This window comes from Rissa tridactyla, chromosome 8, assembly GCF_028500815.1.
Source record: "Rissa tridactyla isolate bRisTri1 chromosome 8, bRisTri1.patW.cur.20221130, whole genome shotgun sequence".
Lineage (NCBI taxonomy): Eukaryota > Metazoa > Chordata > Aves > Charadriiformes > Laridae > Rissa > Rissa tridactyla.
In genome coordinates, this window is record NC_071473.1 from 53,681,154 (window position 1) to 53,701,783 (window position 20,630).

A 20,630-nucleotide genomic window follows, 5' to 3' on the forward strand; every position below is an offset into this window, starting at 1 on the left:
CTGTAGGTAAAGTACTTCTTCATAGCATTTTAAATAAATTAGATTGTGGAAAGAACGTAACAACATAAGAGTTTCGGTATTATCTTCTAAAAGACATTGGATTAAATGTTATTTCCATACATTTTGCTCGGCACAGGAGCACATTGTAACTGCAGCTAATACTTATAAAATGAAACATGCAGTTTTGCATATTTAACCTCTCGGATGTTTTGCAAAGACATCTACGGAAAATGCAAGTATTATATTTAAAAAGGCATTTTTAAGGTTTTTGGTTATCTAATTTTCCTGAAGTTTTTGATTAGTTGTTAAGCTTATACTTGATACAGTGTAGGACTCTATGTATTACAGTATAGCACTATACGTATTACTTACACAGTTATATATTTGTTTAAAATCATAGTGACTGTTCATGCTTTTGCGAAGTTTCTTTTGTGACACAGAGCACTTAAATTTGCATAAAAGCAAGAGGCAAGAAGAGTGTTTGTGTGTTTTCGAACACTGCAAAATGTGCAAAGCACATCTTATTATCTGGTCTATGACTCAGCGTTTGTTGGACTGTGTATTTTTTGGACACAAATGTGAACATATGTAGAGAGAAAACATGGCAGCTAGACTTTGGAAGTGCTACATGAAATAAGGCAGCATAATAAAAATACATCTATTACGTGTGTGGGGAAGCATGCATACAGAGAACATAAATGAAACCAAACTATCCTTTGCATTTCAAAGTTTAAATAGAGTAAGCAAAAATGAATATCCCGGCAAGGAAAAGCAAAGTTCAGTGCATTATAACTAAGTGGAGTGTGGGAATTATTATTACTGTTATTAATATTAATTTGGTGGCCTTGTGTTTTTCGAGGTTGCTCTTGTATAATTCAAAGAGAGCTGTTCGTGCCTTTTTGACAAGCAAGTTTGCTGATTATCAGAGAAGTGTTGGGAGCCTTGGGCGTCAGAAGGGAGGGTGGTGGGAGGGATGGCGGGTAGGGATCCTGCACTTCTGCTGCTTAGACAGTTTGCCAAGAGATCCTGGCACCTTGTCAGCATGGCAGCTGTAGCGTCAGTCTGTGTCGGGCACAGCTCTGCTCGCAGTTGGCTCTGCTCTTTTGGGGAAAGGTGGTGGCTTTACACGATGCTGCCCAGCGAGGAATTCCAGCAGAACTTTAGAAGTCTCGTTTATTCAAGTCATCGCTTTAAATAAAAAGCAATGAATAGAATTGACGTACTCTGGATGAAAGGTGCTCTGTATCATAGTAAAACAAAACATACCATTCTAGCACCCCGAAATTTAAAGCTTATTTCAATTTTTGTTTTTGTTATCCCCTCACTCACCATCTGTTTAGTCAAAACAAGCTTATTCTAACTTTGCTTTGTTAACAAACCAGGGCTTTATGACATTAGGGTTCAGACTGCTGAAGAAGCTCAATTTTGGTGGAATTTTATATTAGTACAATAAAAATGTAACGTAGTATTTCCATTAATCATTGCATAATGTCTGTCATCATCCTTTGTAGGAGCTGCCTTTCTGGGCCATGTGTGCCACTGCTTTCCACAGTGGTGCACCCCATTGCTGCCAGGATACGTCATTTGCAGTTTGTACCAGGGGAGGTACCAGATGCTAGCACCAATATAAGCTGTTGTGGTTTAAATTAAAATGAGATGTACTGGAACTTGCCCATGGCTTATTTATTTTTTTTTTTTAAATAAATTGTTTATTCTGTAAGGAACTTTGATTTTGATATTTCAACTTTTTTTTGGTGATTTTAGTTCTGGTCAAAATTTGAATGAATTTTCCATTAGACAAACATTGCCCTTCTCAGTCAGCAGAGCTTTTGTCTGCAGTGAAAGGCCCAGCCTGGACCGGGGAATTGTTATGTTTGTGTTATAGTCCAGCTTTCCTTGGAGTAGCAGAGGCCACAGTGTGTTACCTGCCACCTTCAGGACAGAAGAAAGCAAACCATGATGACTGGATTTAATGAGAAATGTCAGTGCAGACCTTACAGTCGGGTTTTTTTTTTTTCTTTCAATTTTCTAGTGAAGCCGCTTCCTCCTTCCAACGTTAAAGTAGAAATCACCAGGGATGTTGGGCTGCTCAACGTGAGCTGGACAAACCCAGTATTTACAAACAATGATCTTAAATTTCAGATTCGGTATGCTGTGAACAGGAAAGAAATTACATGGGAGGTACTGTCTTTTTGAATTTAGACTGAAGCATGAATTATTGCAGTGTCGTCATTTAATGTGTTGGCTGATTTTTGAGGAATTTGTGGCATGCAATGAATCATGGTTGTAAGCATTTGCATTATCTAAAGGAATATTACTGATTAGGCCACTTCCTCATTGGATTCGTTTTTAGGAATTTTGGCTTTAACAGATGCCTAAACAGCCTTTTGTTCTTACTCTAAATGTTTTGACTTCTGTTACAGCTTTATGAAGTTTCGAATGCACCCAGATCAGCTGTGATAAAAGTTCAGAAACTTTGCGTTGAATATGTTGTTCAGGTCCGGTGCAGAGAACTGGATGGATCAGGTTACTGGAGCAACTGGAGCAGATCAGCCTATACGCTTGTAAAAGATATCAAAGGTACGTGAACTTTCAGAGTGCGCTCTAATGGTCTGTCCAGTTGCAGACTGAGGTGTGACACTGCTCTTTCAAAACTTTGTAATCGTGCAGCTCCCTTACAAGGCCCTGATTTTTGGAGAATTATTATTGAAGATCCAGCAAGGAGGCTGAAGAATGTTACGCTCCTGTGGAAGGTGAGAGCAATTACGATTTGGTCTTCCACTTTGATCCAAAAACCATTGGTAGAATTGCCAAGAAGGGAGTGTGATAAGCAGAAGCAGTCGATGTTTCTGGGACTCTGTAGGCAAGGCACTTGGGATGTGACTTCTTTTGTGTTATTGCCTCTTGCTTGGCTCGTACTAGAGGCAAGTAGAGGTTGCTGGTGAATATTGATTGTAATACTGTGACACCAGGTGGGATGGTTCTGCCTTCTTTGCTCAGTCAGCAGGTGCAAGCTTCCTTGCCTTTGTGCAGAGACCAGACCTGCTGCCTGACTTGCAGTGATGTTGCCAAAATCCGTAATGAAACTGTCACTCTCTAAACCAGGTTTGTAGTTTAGAAAGCCGACATTAGTTTATTTACGGCACTGGGTGCATGGGCGATCTCTCCTCCTATCATGCACACCCATCAGAACTCTCCGTGTGATTTTTATACACGTTTTACAACATTATTGTAATATTAGTACCTCCTACCAATATTTGATTGGTTAGTAATTTCCATACGATTATACCATCAAGTTCTAGCTCCCACACATACTCAAGGGAAAGGTCTTCACCGGGGCAAGGGTCGTCTTGACCTATGGCTGTGATTTTTAGTATTATAATGAAGGTAGTTCAGCTTAGGACAGTAAGAATTTCACTTTCCTGCCAAGTTGGCTAAACTTCTCAAAACGTGTAGATTAGTACCATCCTCAAGGTCCTTATGCGCGATGTGCTTCCTCAAGAATGATACAATACTTGCCTACCTTGATGAGGAGTTCTTTTCATTTAGCTCATGATTGATAAATTCAAGGATAGAATCCTCATTATTCGTGAGAATACACATAAGGCCTTTCAACACTAGTTACTAATATCAGTTCAGGGATATGCTTTGGTAACACCAACGCAGCTGAAGTCTCGAGTGCTCTATGACATGTTCGTGTCAGCCTACACTTTCCGTATTAGTTATACAAATGCTATGAAACAGAGACTGAAAATGCCATTTGTTCTAATACTCAGGAAAAAGATTAACATGGAATCAAGGACGGTAAGTTATAATGAGATGCATTCTTCAGCTGCCAAGTTCTGCTGACCAAGATCTCTGAGCAGAATGTGCCACTGGCTCCTAGGCAGCAGCCTGTGTAAACACCACTGGAGCTGCATGTAAACTGGGCAAAGCTATGTTAAAAGGTTAATGCAGGACAGAGGAAAGAAAGTACATCAGTGACTGCCCACTCCTGTTTGCCCACACTTAGTATGCAAAGTCATCTGTTCTGATTTTTCAGTCCTGAAAAATACTAACATAAAACGGTGAGTTACTACAGGAGTCTGAAAGTTTGTATTTCCTTGTCCCTGCCCTGCCCTCCCTTGGCAAGTAAGTGTGGCAGCTCTCGGAGACAGAAGAATTTAAGGCTTTAAATGGACTACAGTGCCTTTGCTAAAAGGACAGTAGCCAATCCATAGATCTTTATTGGGTCATGTTTTCTTAATATTGGGGAACAATGTCTTCTGCCCAAATAACATTTGCTTTTGAAATCAAAGACCGTGAACTTAATTAATGCCAATGTTTGCTGCAGCCACTGATGAAGAATCACTCACTCTGCAGTGTGAGCCGATACATTATAAAGCATCAGACATCAGGAAACACCACATGGTCAGAATATGTTGACAATGGCACTACCTGTTCATTTCCATGGACTGAAGACACACATACCATTACGCTTTTAGCCATGAATTCAATTGGAGTTTCTTCAATTAATTTTAATTTAACTCTATCACAGCAAATGAGCACAGGTAAGAACACCGATTAGTAACCACTTCGAGATGTGGAAAATGCTAGGAATCCTTGTGATGCTTTTGGACAAAGCCTTCTTTGTGATAAAATTCCCTTTGTTAGAATAAAAAATGTTTTATGATGATATGTTCAGCTCTATATGGGAAACAGATTCTATATCTCACCAACAGAGCTATTTGAAAAATGAGAATTCTATCTTATGAAAATCTTAATGATCTTTTGGTTGGGAAAAGAGTTGTCTTTAACTGGGCTTTCTTCCCTCCGCTGACGGAATATAAAGTAAGTAATCAGAGAAAAATAAAACCTTACTGTAGAACTGATCTTTCATCTATTTTGTCTTGGAAACACCCAACATTCCTGCTAGGGAATGTTTTGTTTTTTCCAAAATGAAATATGGTCTTGTTTCTCTGGCTGCTCACCTGACGGGCTGCCAGAGTACATAGTTTACAGAGGTTTGGCTTTACTTCCTAAGCAGCCTCTTCATTGATTCGGCTGCGCTCCGCTTTATTAATAAAATAAAGCCTATTGCTTTTGAATACTTCAGTTGTTTAACATTCATATGCAAATACATGCGGTGGAAACATTAGTGCTGTCTATTCTTGGAACTTTACTGCTGTGATGCAATTTTTAAAGCATTTTTATGGATAAAAATCTTTCTGATGTTGTGTATAAGCATGTTCTGCAAACTCTATGGTTGGAAGCAGATGTAATGGGAAGCGTTTGTCTGACTGGATTGTTATCTTGGTATATTACTTAGAGAGATTCGGTAGGATTTAGCTTACAAGGCTCTCAGTGCGTGCTTTACTAGCTAAATGTTGACAGTTCAGTAGTTGTTGATATTTTTTAGTTAAGGAGAGCTAATAAGGGAGGTGCACATGAGAATCAGGATATTTGTTTGATGTCTGGTAAGAAACTTGATCTATTTAGTGTTTGGGACTAGTTGGTGTAAACCAAGCTTTGCTGACTTCAGGAGACATACGTTTGCCTGTGTGAACTAAAGAACAGGCTTTATTGTCTAGAAGATAATTAAACAAGTAAACGATAAGGTGCTGAAACCATAGCAGTTATTCGTGTGCGTGTCGTTTATAGTATACACCTCTCCTGCTGACCCAGCTCTCATCTCCCCTCTGAGCTCATGTAATTCACAACTGTTTTCTCCTTGTTCTGCCAGTGAGCATTGTGGAGTCGCTTAGCGCTTACCCAGTGAACAGCACTTGTGTGATATTGATTTGGACACTTTCACCTCATATATACGTGATAACATCTTTTATTATTGAGTGGAAGAACCTTAACAAAGAGGAGGAGATGAAATGGGTGCGAGTTCCTCCAAATATTAGTAAATATTATATTTATGGTGAGTGTGCACTTGAAAATATAATACATTATGGTAATTGTTATGGAACAGAAAAACGTAGCATTGCTGACTTGTCGGATTCATCCCCTCCCTCTCCTTCCCCCTGTCTGTCTCTGATGGCTTTTATGGCGAGGACCAGTAGAGCAATTTTTGATTATCACTAGAGGACTGACTGTAAAGGATTGACTGTTGCATTAATAATCAGGTTAACACAGAATGAAGCTCAGGAGCATGTTCATTTTTTGGCAATGCAATAAAATTAGTTCTGGAGTATTGAGTACACCAGCTAATTATCTCAGTTAATATGTGAATGCTATTTGCATTTTGGCTTTAACCGTAGAGATTTTTCCAATAGCTCCATAAAGGTGTTAATTCCATAACAGAATAATGTTAGATCGTCCAGTATAGATTAATAGTTTTAATCTTCTGATATTAAAGTATGTATCTATAAAAAATGGCTTTCATTATTCCCCTCTCTGGGCTGATCTGAACTCTGATATGTGACCAGACCCTCTGTGGAGGTAATTGTTTAAAAGGAGGAGAATAGTTTTGATTCAAAAGGCTGATTTCCTCTTTCCAGATCACTTTATTCTGATTGAGAAGTACCAGTTCAGCCTGTACCCTGTGTTTGCTGGAGGGGTTGGCAAATCCAGAGCAACGGATCAGTTTACCAAAGGTGACCTATGGGATCTTTCTCCATGTTGCTTATGAAATAGGAGCTTGTAAAAGTAAACTTCAAATGCAGGCGAAGTCTGTATCTTATGAGAAAAAAAAAAAGTCAATAATAAAGTAATTGTAATATAACTATAGACAGTGATCTAGACTTCAGTTACTTTAATTTGAAAACTTTGTGGGATTAGTTGAGTGAGGGACCTGAATTCCCATACATCTAACTTAACAGCTGAGATCCCAGGTCCCTGTGATTCTTCATTCTCCATTTGTGGAATATTCTCTCATTTCCTGTGCTCTGATTTCATTTCTTAATAGCAAGGGAGCTGTGGGCACCTCCCACGGGGATGGAGGGAGGAGTCACCTCAGTATTTAAAATAATTTCTTCCCTTTGCTCTAATTGTTCTCCAGGTAAGGGTTTGTTGATGTGCAATAAAACTGTTTATCAAGTGCGTTTAAGCTGTTGTTTCTGTTTGTTATTTCCCCATTGCAAACTATTTGTTCACAGACAAATTATTTTACTGTGTTATTATCTGAATTCTTTTGATTTCCAGGTGGATATGAAAATGAGAATAATGCCAGCCTCTATGTGGTTCTGCCAATAATTATTTCAACCTCAGTTTTGTTGCTTGGAGCATTGCTGGTTTCGCACCAAAGGTAAGTTGGTCATTGTCATATGGAAGTCCCAGGTGGCCTTTAGAAGAAGGTGCCGCAGCTTCGATGGTGCCTGTCTGCTGAACTGGTGGGCAGGGTCTTTCTGGGGAAAGTTAGGAACTATTTTTATCGTATATTTGATGTACTGTACCGAAGGCAGTGAACTCTGGAATACAGCACGAAGAATAAAGTGTCTTGAGTGCACGGGCTTGTTACCTTGTACAAGTCAGTCCATTGCCCTTTTGGGTCTGGTGCCCTTGCAGTGAGATGATGATCAGTGCTGTTTGTTTTCACAGTGTCACTGTGAAATCACAGTATCACTTCAGCCTGTACCATGTACTCCTTACTTTTGCAGAGTGATTTGTGGGCAAGTTAACGAGTGTCACGTGCTTTGAATTTGTAAAGCGCTATGAATTCCATATTTAGTTGTTATCACAAGCTAAGGTTTGAAGTAAAAGCCAATTGAAAAAAACCCCTCTGAGTTTTGTGGAAGGTGGGTTGGGTCATATTCAGCAAAGACCGCCTGTTACCTTTTATATTTTGCAAAACTGCCACCTGCTATGTCACGTCTTTATTTTTTTTTTTTCTATTAAATTTTGGCCATCTATAATATCTAAAATGATTTTTTCATTGTCATAGTGTACTGGATAAATAAAATTGCACAGATTCCTTTTCTGACGTAGCAAAGGTGAAGGACAGCAGTACAGAATCTATGAGAACAGTACCAACTCCAGAATCTCCTTAACACTGCAGAATTTCCTTAATATTTCAGAATGAAGAAACTGTTTTGGGAAGATGTTCCAAACCCCAAGAATTGCTCCTGGGCACAAGGAGTTAATTTTCAGAAGGTGTGTATGTCCCTGGTGTTGCTCCTTCCCCCACCCAATGGGTCTGGCTGCTGTTTGCTCAGTGCTGTGTTGGTTGGATCAGGCCCCACCTGAATTACTGAAACAAGCACCGCGGAGCCTCTGAAGCTAGCGATACAGCGGTTCTCTCGGCTGGAAAAAGCTAATATCTGGAAATGGGCCAGGACCAGAGACCAGCATTTCTTTGGAATGTAGGGGGCGTTTAAATTTCCAGGCAATTAGTAAACCAGTTGCAGAATCCCATAGGTGTGATGCTTATGCGCCTCAGTGAGTGCCATGTGTTTATCAAAGGCCAAATTTTTTGCTGGGGTAAACTGCCTCTCCCTTCGGCATGGGAATCGGGAGCCGCGAGGTGATGAGCTGTGACAAGTAAGAGTCTTTACGTGGCCTTAGCCAGTTTCCACCAGCAGACAAAGCTTCTCGTGGTCCCGAGACAGTGTGTAATCATTGAGACAATAATCTATAATCTAATAATCTTCAGGCCTGTTATTTCTAAAAGAAGGAGCATCTAATGGCAAAAGATTTGTCATGTATTTAATTTGTGTTCCCAGTGAAGGTTTCTTTTCTCATCTTTTATTTTATTTCATGTCATTTAAACAGAGAATGGACATTGTTTGAAGTCTAATCACGGTCACTGCCTGCTGAACCACTGGGGCAACTCCCAGGCTTCCTATACAGAATTCTTAGAAGGTTTTTCTGTTAATATTCAGAAGACAGGAAGCACAGATACAATACAATGCTGACTTGTTTAAATATAACGAATCCTGGAAGTAGCTCTGTCAAAAAACTAAAATGCCCTCGCAAAAATTAGGAGCAAGTGCCATATTACAGACCAAAATAGGGTTTGTCACTTGCTCAGGCAGAAGCACTTACTCTTGATTTGGCGGTTTTTAACTCTTGTTTACTGCCCGCCTGACTGAGGCTGTGACTGGCAAAGGGCTGAATCCTTTCAAGTCCTGGCTTTTAAAGGGACTTGAAAGAGCCCAGCCCTTCCCAGGATACAGCCGTGGAAGCAGAGACATCAGACTGCTTTGGGATTTATCCAGCTTGAGTGCAAGGTCTGCCCAGTTACTGACTTCACTTGAAAGTGTTTTTTTTTTTTTTTAATACTAATTGAGTATTTGTTCTAATTGAGAGCTAGCTTGGGAGTTTCCACTGACTCCGGGCACATCAAAGTGATCGCATCTCTTACTTGCACAAGTACTTGGTTTGTCCCATTACGGTTCTTTTGAACTTTTTACATGCATTTGGGTGCAGCAGCAGCTCGGAGAATGCAGAAACTGTGCGTCTGTTTGGCCTTACTGGTTTTTTGTTTGTTTGTTTGCTTGCTTGCTTGCTTTTTCCTGAAAATACCAACATGCATGTTACTTATGGCTTCTTCATTTGTTATTTAAATATTCAGACATTAATGCAATAATCGCTAACATTAGATCTGTGTTTGAAAAAAAAAAAAAACCAACAAACAAGCCAGAACTCCTCAAGGAAAATCTGATTTCAGTGGTGTTAGGGCAGTTTCTGCATATTTTTGTACTTATAATTTTTTTGGTGGCTTTTTAATGTGCTGAAGTACTTCTCTGATGCATCATGCTGTGTGTTTTAATGTTAAATGAAGCTCCCGGGAATCCTTCTGTTGGGGAAGATGCAGTTGCAGTCGGGTGGAGGGAAGAGTGGGTGTTCTCCAGCCTCATCGGCTGGCGTTAGTGGAGCCTCTGGCCTGCTCTGCAAATAGAAGTGTGTCTTAACTTGCGCAGGTTATTAAATCCCAGACCAGTCTGACGTGTCTGCTTCCATGGCTGCATCCTGGGAAGGGCTGGGCTCTTGGAATAGCTGTTAGTTGCAGGAGTATCAGTTGCATCGGGTGCACCCCTATTTGTCTATTTAATCTTTTCATCTATAGCAAAAGGAGCTCATGACAATCCCCGCTGTCCCCAATTGCAGAGGTGCGTGGAGTTTGCATGTTAGATTTAGCATGTTGGAAATGATTCTCCTCACCAACTGGTAGAGTTGAGCGTATTAAAGTTGATGAAGCCTTAACTAGGAAAGGAGGGTAAAGCTGACACCCTACTGAAACTGCTCCAGATTCATGTGCCTTGTTCCATAATTAACGGCAAAGAAATGATGCATGCAAGTATGAAAGAAATTGAAGTCTGACATGATTTTTGACAGCTTGTTATGCAGTAGAAAGCATGCCTCTTCGGTACATTGTACTAATCTTACTAGGAAATGTTGCTTAACGCTAACGGCACTGAAGGCACTGTGCCTGTCCTCAGATTAGCATCATCATCTCTCGCTCACCTCATGGGTGTCCGGGGCCACAACAGGTTCTTTGGCACCATGTGTTGAGGGCCAGATCCTGTTTTGTACTGTGCATGGAATTTCCAGTAGAAAAAGCAGTGTGCAGTACGTGTCTGGTATTTTTCCTTAGTTGTAATAAGCATTGATCATATAAATAGGTGAAATACCACTACTGGGAAGTTCTGATGTATTTCTGAGGGCACTTGATGTAGAACTCCTGTCTTGTTCCTGGTGCATATCAATATTAAATCCTTGAGTCCACATCTGATCATTACTTTGTATGTTCAGTGTAACACATTTGGAATTTGGTACTCCAGAACTGCATTTAGAGAGCATTATTTTATCCTGATTTTATTGGTCACAGCAGCAAAAGGTTAAAATCATAATCTAAAAAAGGCAAGTCCTGCATCTAGACTTTGTCTTGCAAGCCTTTATATGTATAATGTCAAAATCATAAAAATTCCTCTTATTTGCTCAATAAAATAGTAAAGAAAAACAAAGAAGATTTAGGACCTAATGTTGAAGAAATTACTTAGGCAAACTACAAATATTTTACAGGGAAATTAATATCAATTTGCAAGGACTCATGTATGAGACAAATACAACTCAAACCCTAGACTGAACAGGAGAGCAAAATACAACATTGTTTGAAATTCCTTATTTGTTTGGATGTCGTTTCATCTGGTCAGCAGAGTTTGGGAGCTGCTGACCTGAGATTATGGCATTGCTCTTGAGGTTTATGGAACTACTTCTTGTTTAACACGGTTTGTGCCCAAATTATACCATACCTGCTTATACTGTGGAAATACAGCACCGTTCGCCCAGCTTGCTCTGGCGTTGCTGATGTTCTGTGGTTTTACATTTTCTCGGGATGTTGGATTATGCATTGTATTTGATTAAATACCTGACATGTTTTAATAAGTGATGTGTCTGAGTTGACAGATGGTGGCCTTTGCCAAACGACATACCTGTCTGCATGTGATGTATTTAATCTTTGCAGGCAATATTATCTGTATGCTTTCTGTGTACCCTTATGCAGAGTTTGGAAGGAACATAAGCCATCTCCGCTTGGGATAAGCCAGCTGCCGGTTGCAGGAGGGCAGGTGTATCAGGAGGAAGCATGGTTTCTTGGTTGTTCAAAAGATTCCTCATAATACGTGTCTCCCGTTTGAAAATGCCGCTGTGGGCAATGCACACTGGGCGGATGGTTAGTCTGCTTTGGCACAGCAGGGCCTGCCTTCCTCTGTCATTCCAGCATAGACAGCTTTCACCAGGCAACAGAAGTTATTATTATGGCTTGATGTATCCAGTATACCAGCAGCCTACCCCTCATTTCAATAGCTGGTTAATTTTATATGTGGTTTCTGCCATCATTTTGAAGGCTAGGAGAGATTCCAGCGTGCAGGTTGGTCTCAGTGTGGGAAGGTGATGGAGTTGTGTGGGGCAAGTACCAAAGCAGTTGGAAACCAGCTCTGCCAGGCGAGGGCATAGGCGTTACTGTAGCTGGTCTGGACGAAAGTACCAGCCTAAGATATGCAAGTCAGTTTACTCTTTTCTATAATTGTATACTAGTCTCAGTATTTTGACATGTTCCTAGTTGTTTTGGCAGCTTTCCTGCCGTAAAATATGGTTTGCTAATATACACAAAATCTGTTTTTATCTATTTGTTTTGTCTTGAATTCATCAGGAAATACATGTTTTTCAAGTGCATTTTCCTTCGTAGCTAGGAGTTCCTGTTTTGCTGTCAGTTCATGCTGTTGTATATTTTATGTGCATACATTAGGTAGTAGTAAAGCATACATTTCTCCAAAATAAATGTGTGTTTCTCTTCATGCAGTTCAACCATACAGCTGCTTTCAGATGGGAGTGCTCTAAAAATACTATGGAAGGGCCAAATTTGATGCTAAATAATACAAAATAGCAGGGAAAGTTACTTTAGTTGACGTGTAAATGATTAAGACTATTGTTTATACAAACTAAATAAAAAGCCAAGGAAATCTAAGGGTATAAAACCTTTGTCTGGCAAAACACTTGTGTGTTCTTTAACAATATGTGCATGTTTATGAATGTTGAAATGAATGGGACCATTCAGCTGCTGCACTTTCAACTTAAAGGATACGCGGGCTTGGCTGCAGCACTGAGCACTTCACAGAGCGCTTGCTTTGCAGCACTTGACTTTTTTTCTCTTGTCCCTCAATCTTCATCTACATGGAGACATAAAGAAAAGAGGAAATATGTTTTAGAGGATTTTTCAACTGTATACTCTTACTAAAACTATGGGGGTGTTGTTTGTGATTCTTAAAATCAGTAGCTTCATACTGAAATAAGGCTATTAAGTAATAGATGAGCATTAAAATATATCTTTTCTTCTAGCCTGAAACTTTTGAGCATCTTTTTATCAAGCACCGCGAAGCAATGTCATTTGAGCCTCTTCTTCTGGAACCAGAAATAGTGCTGGAGAACATCAGTGTTACTAAAGCATTGAAAAAAGAAGACACACAAGATTTTTTAGTAATTGACTCCATGTTTACAAAAATTCAAGACTCTGAACATGACTCTGCTTGCTCTAGCAGCCATTTCAATAGTAGCAGCTTCTCCGAGAGCTCCCACGATGACCAAATCAGTGGAGAAATTACAAGGCAGTCCAATATTAAATATGCTACAATTATCAGTAACTCCGAATCAAGTGGGCTTTATGAACAGAAAGTGAATCTAAGAAGTTGTTTTGATAGATGCTTCCTAGCTGAGGATTCCTTAGTTACAGGCACCTTCTCAAGCAGTTCTTGGGAGGTGGGAAATGGGGCATTCCTCATATTACCCGATCCGCCTGGCCGGCAGCCCAGCAAGACTCTTTCCCTTTCCCTTATTTCTTCAGAGGGATTCTCAGAGCCTTCAGATCAGGATGACACTTTCACAGATGGAGACAGTCCTGAGCGGAGCCTGTACTACCTAGGGATAACATCACTGGAAAAAAGAGAAAATGAGGTTTTTTTAACAGAAGGTTCTGGGGTGATGTGTCAGTTCCATACAACTGATCTACTGAAAGATGCAGGGTTTCTTCAGCTAACGCCTCCTAATTTAAATGCATTTATCCAAAGTAGCCTTAAGTATAAAGCCATTGTGCCCTACATGCCGCAATTTCAGATGACTGCTGCCAAGGTGCAAGAGACCACAAAGAAGAACTCTTAAGTCACCGTACCGTAATTTGATACTCTTAATGTTTGGGTTTTTAGGTGTTGCTACGTTCCCCTGTTTTTCCCTCTCCTGACTTCTTTCGGGAGCTCTCCTGTTTTGAAGCTGGGTTACTGGTTCTATATTTGAGTGCCAGGATTTCAGTAGAAAGAAATTCTATTTCTTGACCTAATTGTCAAATGTGAGGCCTTCCTTTAGAGATTTGATTGCTGCCAAATTATCTGTTGTTGGTGCCTGTTAGGTGTATGTCTGAGCACCCCGGTGAAGAACTGCACTTGAAATTGGACTCCGTGCCGTACCCGTCGAGGTGAGAGGATGGGATGTGATCCGGATGCTGGCTCTGCTGACGCTCGGTCCGCAGGGCTGTGGTCTGTCCCCAGGGCAGAGCCGTCCACAGGTCTGTAGCCCCAGCTGGCTACCACGAACCTACACGGCCACCACATTGCTGGTCTGCAGGCAGAGCACAGCAGCACCTTCCAGTGGAGATAAGAGACTCTTCCTCCAGCTGGGGGGAGGTGGAGGAAGTCGGGGCTTTTGCAGGCCTTGCTGTGGAGATTCCCAAACGCTCCTCAAGGGCTGGGAAGGATTCGAGCAACACACACAAAAGCTCCTTTTTCGTGCATTTACAAAGTGTCCCTTTGCAGTCCCGATGTGGATTGCACCCAGTTCTGTAGCAGGGGGCTTCTTCCAATTTATCGTTGTCCAAGACGACCATGTTTTCCACAGGGGTGAGCACAGTGTGTCTGTTGGCACTACAGACCCAGACACACGTTTCTTCTCTCTGGTCAGGAGTAAAGTATCTCTTCTCTTCAAACACGTCAGCAAACTGTGTTGAAAGAGGTTGTTCTTGTTTTAGGGTTTGCCTGGGGACCCCAAGGGCAAGACACAAAGGAGTGACATAATATGTAGATTGAAATGTGTACACGTGCTGGTTTTGGGGGGAAAGGCTTGAACGGCTCATTTCGCTGGGAATGATTTGGGACACTGTGTGCTACAGACTGAGTCGACCTGGATGCCATGTGAACCCTGGACGCTCACAAAGACCACCAGGTTATGGTGTATCGGTGTCCACTTGGACTGGTGGTAAAAGGAGGCACTGTAAAAATACCAGATGTATTTGTTAGTCTTTTGTTGTTTTTTTTTTCTCCAAAATCCTAATGTATTTATTGCTTAGCTGACATCCGCGTTAAATTGAGCCTGTGAATACACAGATGGCCCACATGAAAAAGCAGTCGGAACGCTGTATTTCAGGTGTTGAAAGGGAGGCCCTGACCAATGGCAGCAAATGTAGCTGCTGTTCCAGGGTGTCTTTTATAAGAAAGTAAACTGAAAATATTCAGCAGTAGCATCAAAGAGCTTAAGAGAAACTGTGAGGCCAGAGCCGTGCTGAACAGTGCATCAGAGTATAAAACACTCCCTGCAGAAGTGGCGGTTCCAATAGCTAAAGACTTACGGTACTGCAGGAAGAGGAAGAGAATCAAAATTCTCATGGTGTGGGGGGTTATCTGGATAAAATTACGTACTTGGAAGGAAAATATCCCTATTTTTGTTGTTGAAAATGAGATTCTAGTACAAATGGTACTGCCATAAAACTAACGTCTCTTCCAAAGCCCTTTCCTAAGATCCCCCAGTAGAAAAGGCAGTAATTTGACCCAAGGATCGTGTATTTTTGATCTTCGGTGAGCTAAGCTGTCTGTACAGGCTTGGAGAAGTCAGTTTGCCTTCACAAGCCCGGCTCCGCTCAGCTGAAAACCTGCAGATGGGAGGAAAATTACATCTTGCATCTCTGCTGTATTTTCTGGGATAAGCAGGTAAAGAAAACCACACTTATTTGCAAGCGAAATATATTTTTTCTACTTCATAGTTAGTAAATATTTTTGTATGTGTGCCTTTTCAAAGAACTATTTTGAGGAGCTAAGAAAGATGAATATATTGTGTATTCCAAAGCTAAATTTCTGTAAAACTTAGATAGGCAATTAAAAACAGAAGGGCAGACCCCAGCAACAATAATAGATGGTAGGAGAGGTGTGGAAACGCTTTAATATATTAGTGATAAGAAATCCTATAGAGCAAAAGGGACCAAAGCAAGCATTTATCTGCACTTTGAATTTAAGACAAGCTTTACCAAAAAACCCCACCGCTTTTTCTCAAACTAGCTGCTAACCTGGCTCTTGCTGGGTGTCTCTGTTTCTGGATGTTGAATATGACACAAATGTAATGTACTTGTTTCAAAAATACTGTGTATGGCGGGGGCAATTAAAACATGTTTTGTGTAAGTGTCCAAAGCTCCTTGTCACTTGAAAATGTGATTGAAGGCTGCAGGGACAAACCTGAAGTCTTGAAAATGTTCCTGTAGAGTTCCAGGAGTAAAGCTGTGATTAGCACCCCGGTGAATGCTAAACTTAGAATTCATCTGAAACAAGAAATTCACTCCTGCCAGCACGTGAACTCGATGTGGCACAACCTCCAGGGCCCTGGAACTGCCCCAAGGACAGACTCAGGTGCTGGATTCTGCCTCTCCTGACGGTTTGTCCACCAGGTCCAACATCCCCCGGAGTCTGAAGATGCGGCAAGGCTAGCGTAGGTGGGTGCCCCACCAGCCCCCCCAGCCAACGCCACAGGGGTCCCCTAAATTTGGGGTGGAAGAGCTGGATTCCTGCACGTCAGCCTTCTCCTCTTGCTACCCTGGTCTGCAGGGGTAACGTGACCTATTGAGACGTGGTTTTGTGCCAGATCCATAGTATAATTGTGTCACCTTCTCTCCGGAGGAGAGACTCCCCTCCCGGTGCCCCGCAGCATACCCGTCTGCGGAAACTCCGTGCTCTTGGGAAGTGGAAAGGGCAGCGCGGTTCTCTGTAGACTGGAATAATAAATGCGTGGTTCATCATGAGGTTTGGATGTCTTTAATTACAGTGTCCAGAAAAATTAATTAGTTGAGTTTGGAGATTGTCTTTCTCAAGAAATTAAAAGCTCACGTTGATTTTACCGTACAAAGTCCTCATCCAGTAGCTCTGTAAGGACAGGAGTACCATTAACCCTGGGAACGATCAGCTGAGCGACCCAGTGAAGGCTTTCCTGGGAACATGGGGAAATGCCGGAGTTATTCATCTGTCCCTCGTGCAGGACCCCGATGTGCCTCAGCGCTGACGGCGGGAGAGCGTTTGCAGCCTCGACTCGCTGGGATTCCTGCAGCTGTGCTCGAGGGTTGCTGCGTGAAAAAAGTACTGCAGAACACCTCCCCTTGATGGGATTTGGGAGATACCCAGGTATCGCCGCCTTTGGGAGTCTACCCGCTCCTCCTGGGTGATTCTGCCATCCCAATTGTAGTCTTTTCCTAATGGCCACAGCATGTGGTGCTCCTTAGAAACACAGGTCGACAGGGTATTTACAAACATCCCTGCTCTGAATGTAAGAAATACTGTAAATATTAGCTGATCTCTTCTGCTTCAGCAAAAAGAAAATATTTTAAGTATGATTACTGTAGAACCAAGCCATTGAATCCCTTACTGTAGGTGTGCCTTTTCTGAAGCAACCTCCATGCACATCTCCAGTCCCCGAGTTTCTGCTAGTGCAGGTAAGCCCAGGTCCCGACCCACAGTGAAGGGCTCACCGCGGCTGTAGGGGTTTAGTCAATGAATACTCCCTAAAACTGGCTCTCGGGCTGGCATTTTCATCCCTGTCGAATGGACATTCAATCCCGCTCTTCAACTTTCCTCGCTCTTGTATAAAGCCAAAATCTGCATATCCTGAATCCGCCATCTGCTGCCGTCTGCCTCTGCCCTGGTCTCCGGTTACGCTCCCGCGGGCAGCAGCTGCCTTCGGGAGAAGAAATTAAGAGCTGGGGTCAGTTACCGTGTTCTTTTCTCACCATTCTTTTTCCCCCCGCAACTTCAGAATACTTCCCATGCCGGGGGGATAAGTGTTTTATTCCGTGTTTACAGTGGTCTCCTCCTTTCACAGGGCAGCCGCTACACGAGCTTTATGCAGGAGCAAAATCTCCTCTGCTTATCCTGGGTGAGACAGCGCCGGGCAGGTACGGTGCCTGGGCAGAGGCATTTCCTAAGGTAATTTTGGAGGGTTGTTTTCCCTAAGGAAGGAGGTGGTGCTCCTGCCTTCTCTCGGTGGCTTCGTGCCTGGCGCCGTGTCAGGAGAAGGGCAGGGGCAGCGGGTGGGCTCCTGCCTGCTGGGCTGCCTGTGCCAGCAGCTGGGCTTCCTACCGGGGTCGGCTTTTGGTCCCTGGAGACCTGAGGCTCAGTTCCCCTCTGACGCACTGGAGACACGCTCCAGCCCGGCAACGGAGTTTTGTTTGTGCCTGTAGTGAGTTGGAGTGTTGATTCTGAAGAGCAGGTACGTCATTTTTAAGTACGCAGGAACTCTAAACGCTGTACAGAAATTGTATTGGCAAGCACGAGCCCTTTCAGGCACATTTCTTGTGAAAGCCAGTGAAATTTAAATGTGCCGTTTCCCATTTAGAATTGAAGTCATCAGAGGTGAACAACTGCAGAGGGAACTGAGCTTCTGTGTTAATCTCCCGAGGAAAATTTTTTCTGACAGCTGAGCTGTTGTGGCCGGAATAGGAGGTACCACTGAGCTTCCCCCCCATTGCGGAATCATAGGATCACAGCATAGTTTGGGTTGGAAGGGACCTTAAAGCCCACCCGGTGGCACCCCCTGCCCTGGGCAGGGACACCTCCCACCAGCCCAGGTTGCTCCAAGCCCCGTCCAACCTGGCCTTGAACCCCTCCAGGGATGGGGCAGCCACAGCTTCTCTGGGCAACCTGGGCCAGGGGCTCACCACTCTCAGAGTGAAACATTTCTTCCTGATATCTAATCTAAATCTACCTTCTTCCAGTTTAAAACCATTCCCCCTCATCCTATTGCAACAGGCCCTGCTAAAAAGTCCCTCCCCAGCTTTCCTGGAGCCCCTTTAGGGCCTGGAGGGGGCTGGAAGGTCTCCCCGGAGCCGGCTGCCCAGGGACACAGATATTCCGCCCAGCAAAGGGCTGCAGGGAGAGGTTCACACTCGGGAGTCGTGCGCTCAAAGCCGACTGGAGCAGAACGGAGCCAGGAGCCCACACTTGGTGCCTGTGCTGGGCTCCGGACCCACCTTGGTGAGAGACCTGGGCACAGCGAGCGGGGAGAAACGCTGCAGAAACACATTTTGGAGCGTCCTGGTGCCACCATCAACCCGGGCTTGGCTGCGGGAGTAACTCCGCACAGTTTCTGTTTGCTTCCGATAGTGAAACTGTTAATTCTTCCCCATAAATACACCTATGCCTTTACTACAAATAATTCAGTGTTAATTCACAGTAAATTCCCTCATTTTGCAGAGATTTTAATTTATTTTTGCCATGGCTCCACACGCACCAGGAAAGGCCTTTTTGGTTTAAACTGGACAAACAATTCGGAGGAACCATGTGCAGCTTCCGACGTACGTATTAAGCCCTAATATTAAGCTCTTGCAAGTTAATTTTGGAAAGCGCTCAGGACTATAGCTCAGTTATCTAAGCAAATTAATCAAATGTGTCATTATTCCTTTTACATGTCACTTGCAGCTACAGTTAAATGCCCTTTTTTTAAAAAAAAAAAAAATGCGATTGATGTTTGAAGCAGCAAGAATTTTCACATTTTGTTCATGTGTGGATTGTTATCCTGTCTTTGAGCCCTGGCTCTGCCCAACCAGCCTTGGGCTTCAAAGTCGGCAGCAAAACGGGGTTTGGTTTTTTCTTTTCCCCGCGCATAAACTGCAGATTAATTTCTTCTCTCTACGTGGCTTTTACTTCTGGAGCATTTACGGTAATAATTATTTCTCGCTGATGAGAGCGTAACTTGAAACACCACTTTCCGACAGCGTCAGAGTAATTTTGTAATTAATTTTGTGAATAAACTGTTTATTGTTGATGTTGAATAGGTGTTTGCGAGCCTTTGCCTAGCGTGGGAGCCCCCCCCCGGGATTTCCCACTCATGAACTCCATCACTGATGTGGATTTTTAAATTGGGAAAATCGTTAGTTTTGCTTTGCAGTTTACTGGAACCTTGAAGAGGCCAGAGTTGCTGTGTAACACCTGCCGTTTCTATCGGCTGGCTCTCAAATCGTGACATACGGTTGCCCCGCAGTGTCCCACGCTGCGTGGCCAGACGCAGGGCAGAGCTCAGCGGAACCAGGGGCAGGTGTCCCCGCTTCCCCTGGGATGGAGGATCCGAAGGGTCTTTTCCAACCTAAATGATTCCTTGGTTCTACGATCTGGCTCGTTGGTCGCTCACACGCCTGGTCCGTCCGTGTCCGCGCTCACAGGTGTGGCACTAACTGATAGGAAGAGCAGATTCCTTCTCCCTGCCCGAGTCCCTCCCTCGTTCGTGCGGCTGGCACAGCGCGTGTCACCTGCTCGGTGTCTGCTCTGCTTTTTGGCATTTCCCTCCTGGCTTTTAGTGAAATGTTCCGTGACGAGACGCCGCAGGTTGTTATTTCGAGCAAGCGGACACAGGCATTGCTGTGAGCAGCCCCTGCCCCGCAGCCACGGACTTCAGACTGATTTGGGGCAGAAATGGCAACACGAAGCCCTCGGGCACCCTGAAAAGCCACCCAGTCCCATGGGAGCTGGGTTGTCCTCATCTCCCCTTCCCCGAGGAGCCACGGTATGGGGCTGTGTGGGGAAGGAGCCCCCATGTCGTGTCCGCACCCCGAGTGGTTCTGCTTTATGAGCCCCTGGGTGTTTCTTTGCCCTGTGACCGGGCGAGTGCCCTGATGGGTCTATACCCGGGAACTGTCTCGTCCCTGCGGGCACCACAGAGTCGGGAGGGACGCGCACCAGGCGTGACCAGCCTGGGTGGCACCTCTCTGCCCCGGGAAGCATCGAAGTGATCAAATGGGTCGCTTTTCCTGGACATGTAAGGAAAAGCCCTGCGATGGAAGCAGGATTTGCAGCTGGACGCTGGAGGGGAAGAGGGACTGATGGAGGCAAGCAATGGAGACAATGAAAGTTGTTTTTTTCCTAAGAAATATGTAGCTGTTTTGTTGCAGGCTGGTGGTCTTTTTGCCTTTAAATAAA

At 43.3% G+C, this 20,630-nt stretch overlaps 1 protein-coding gene across 11 annotated transcripts in view; it reads left to right on the plus strand.

Annotated features, from left to right (window-relative positions):
- Positions 1-16,436, plus strand: part of LEPR (leptin receptor) — a 42,423-nt gene extending 25,987 nt beyond the window's left edge. For 8 of the 11 annotated variants that reach the window (XM_054212774.1, XM_054212776.1, XM_054212773.1 and 5 more), the window contains 9 exons: positions 2,033-2,181; positions 2,424-2,580; positions 2,671-2,753; positions 4,334-4,550; positions 5,723-5,905; positions 6,486-6,581; positions 7,129-7,231; positions 8,001-8,076; positions 12,763-16,436. In XM_054212774.1, the coding sequence (XP_054068749.1) occupies positions 2,033-2,181; positions 2,424-2,580; positions 2,671-2,753; positions 4,334-4,550; positions 5,723-5,905; positions 6,486-6,581; positions 7,129-7,231; positions 8,001-8,076; positions 12,763-13,578 (1,880 nt within the window). In that variant the 3' untranslated portion in view covers positions 13,579-16,436. The other 3 variants (XM_054212783.1, XM_054212784.1, XM_054212781.1) reach the window with 3 other exon arrangements.
- Positions 16,437-20,630: the final 4,194 nt, after the last annotated feature.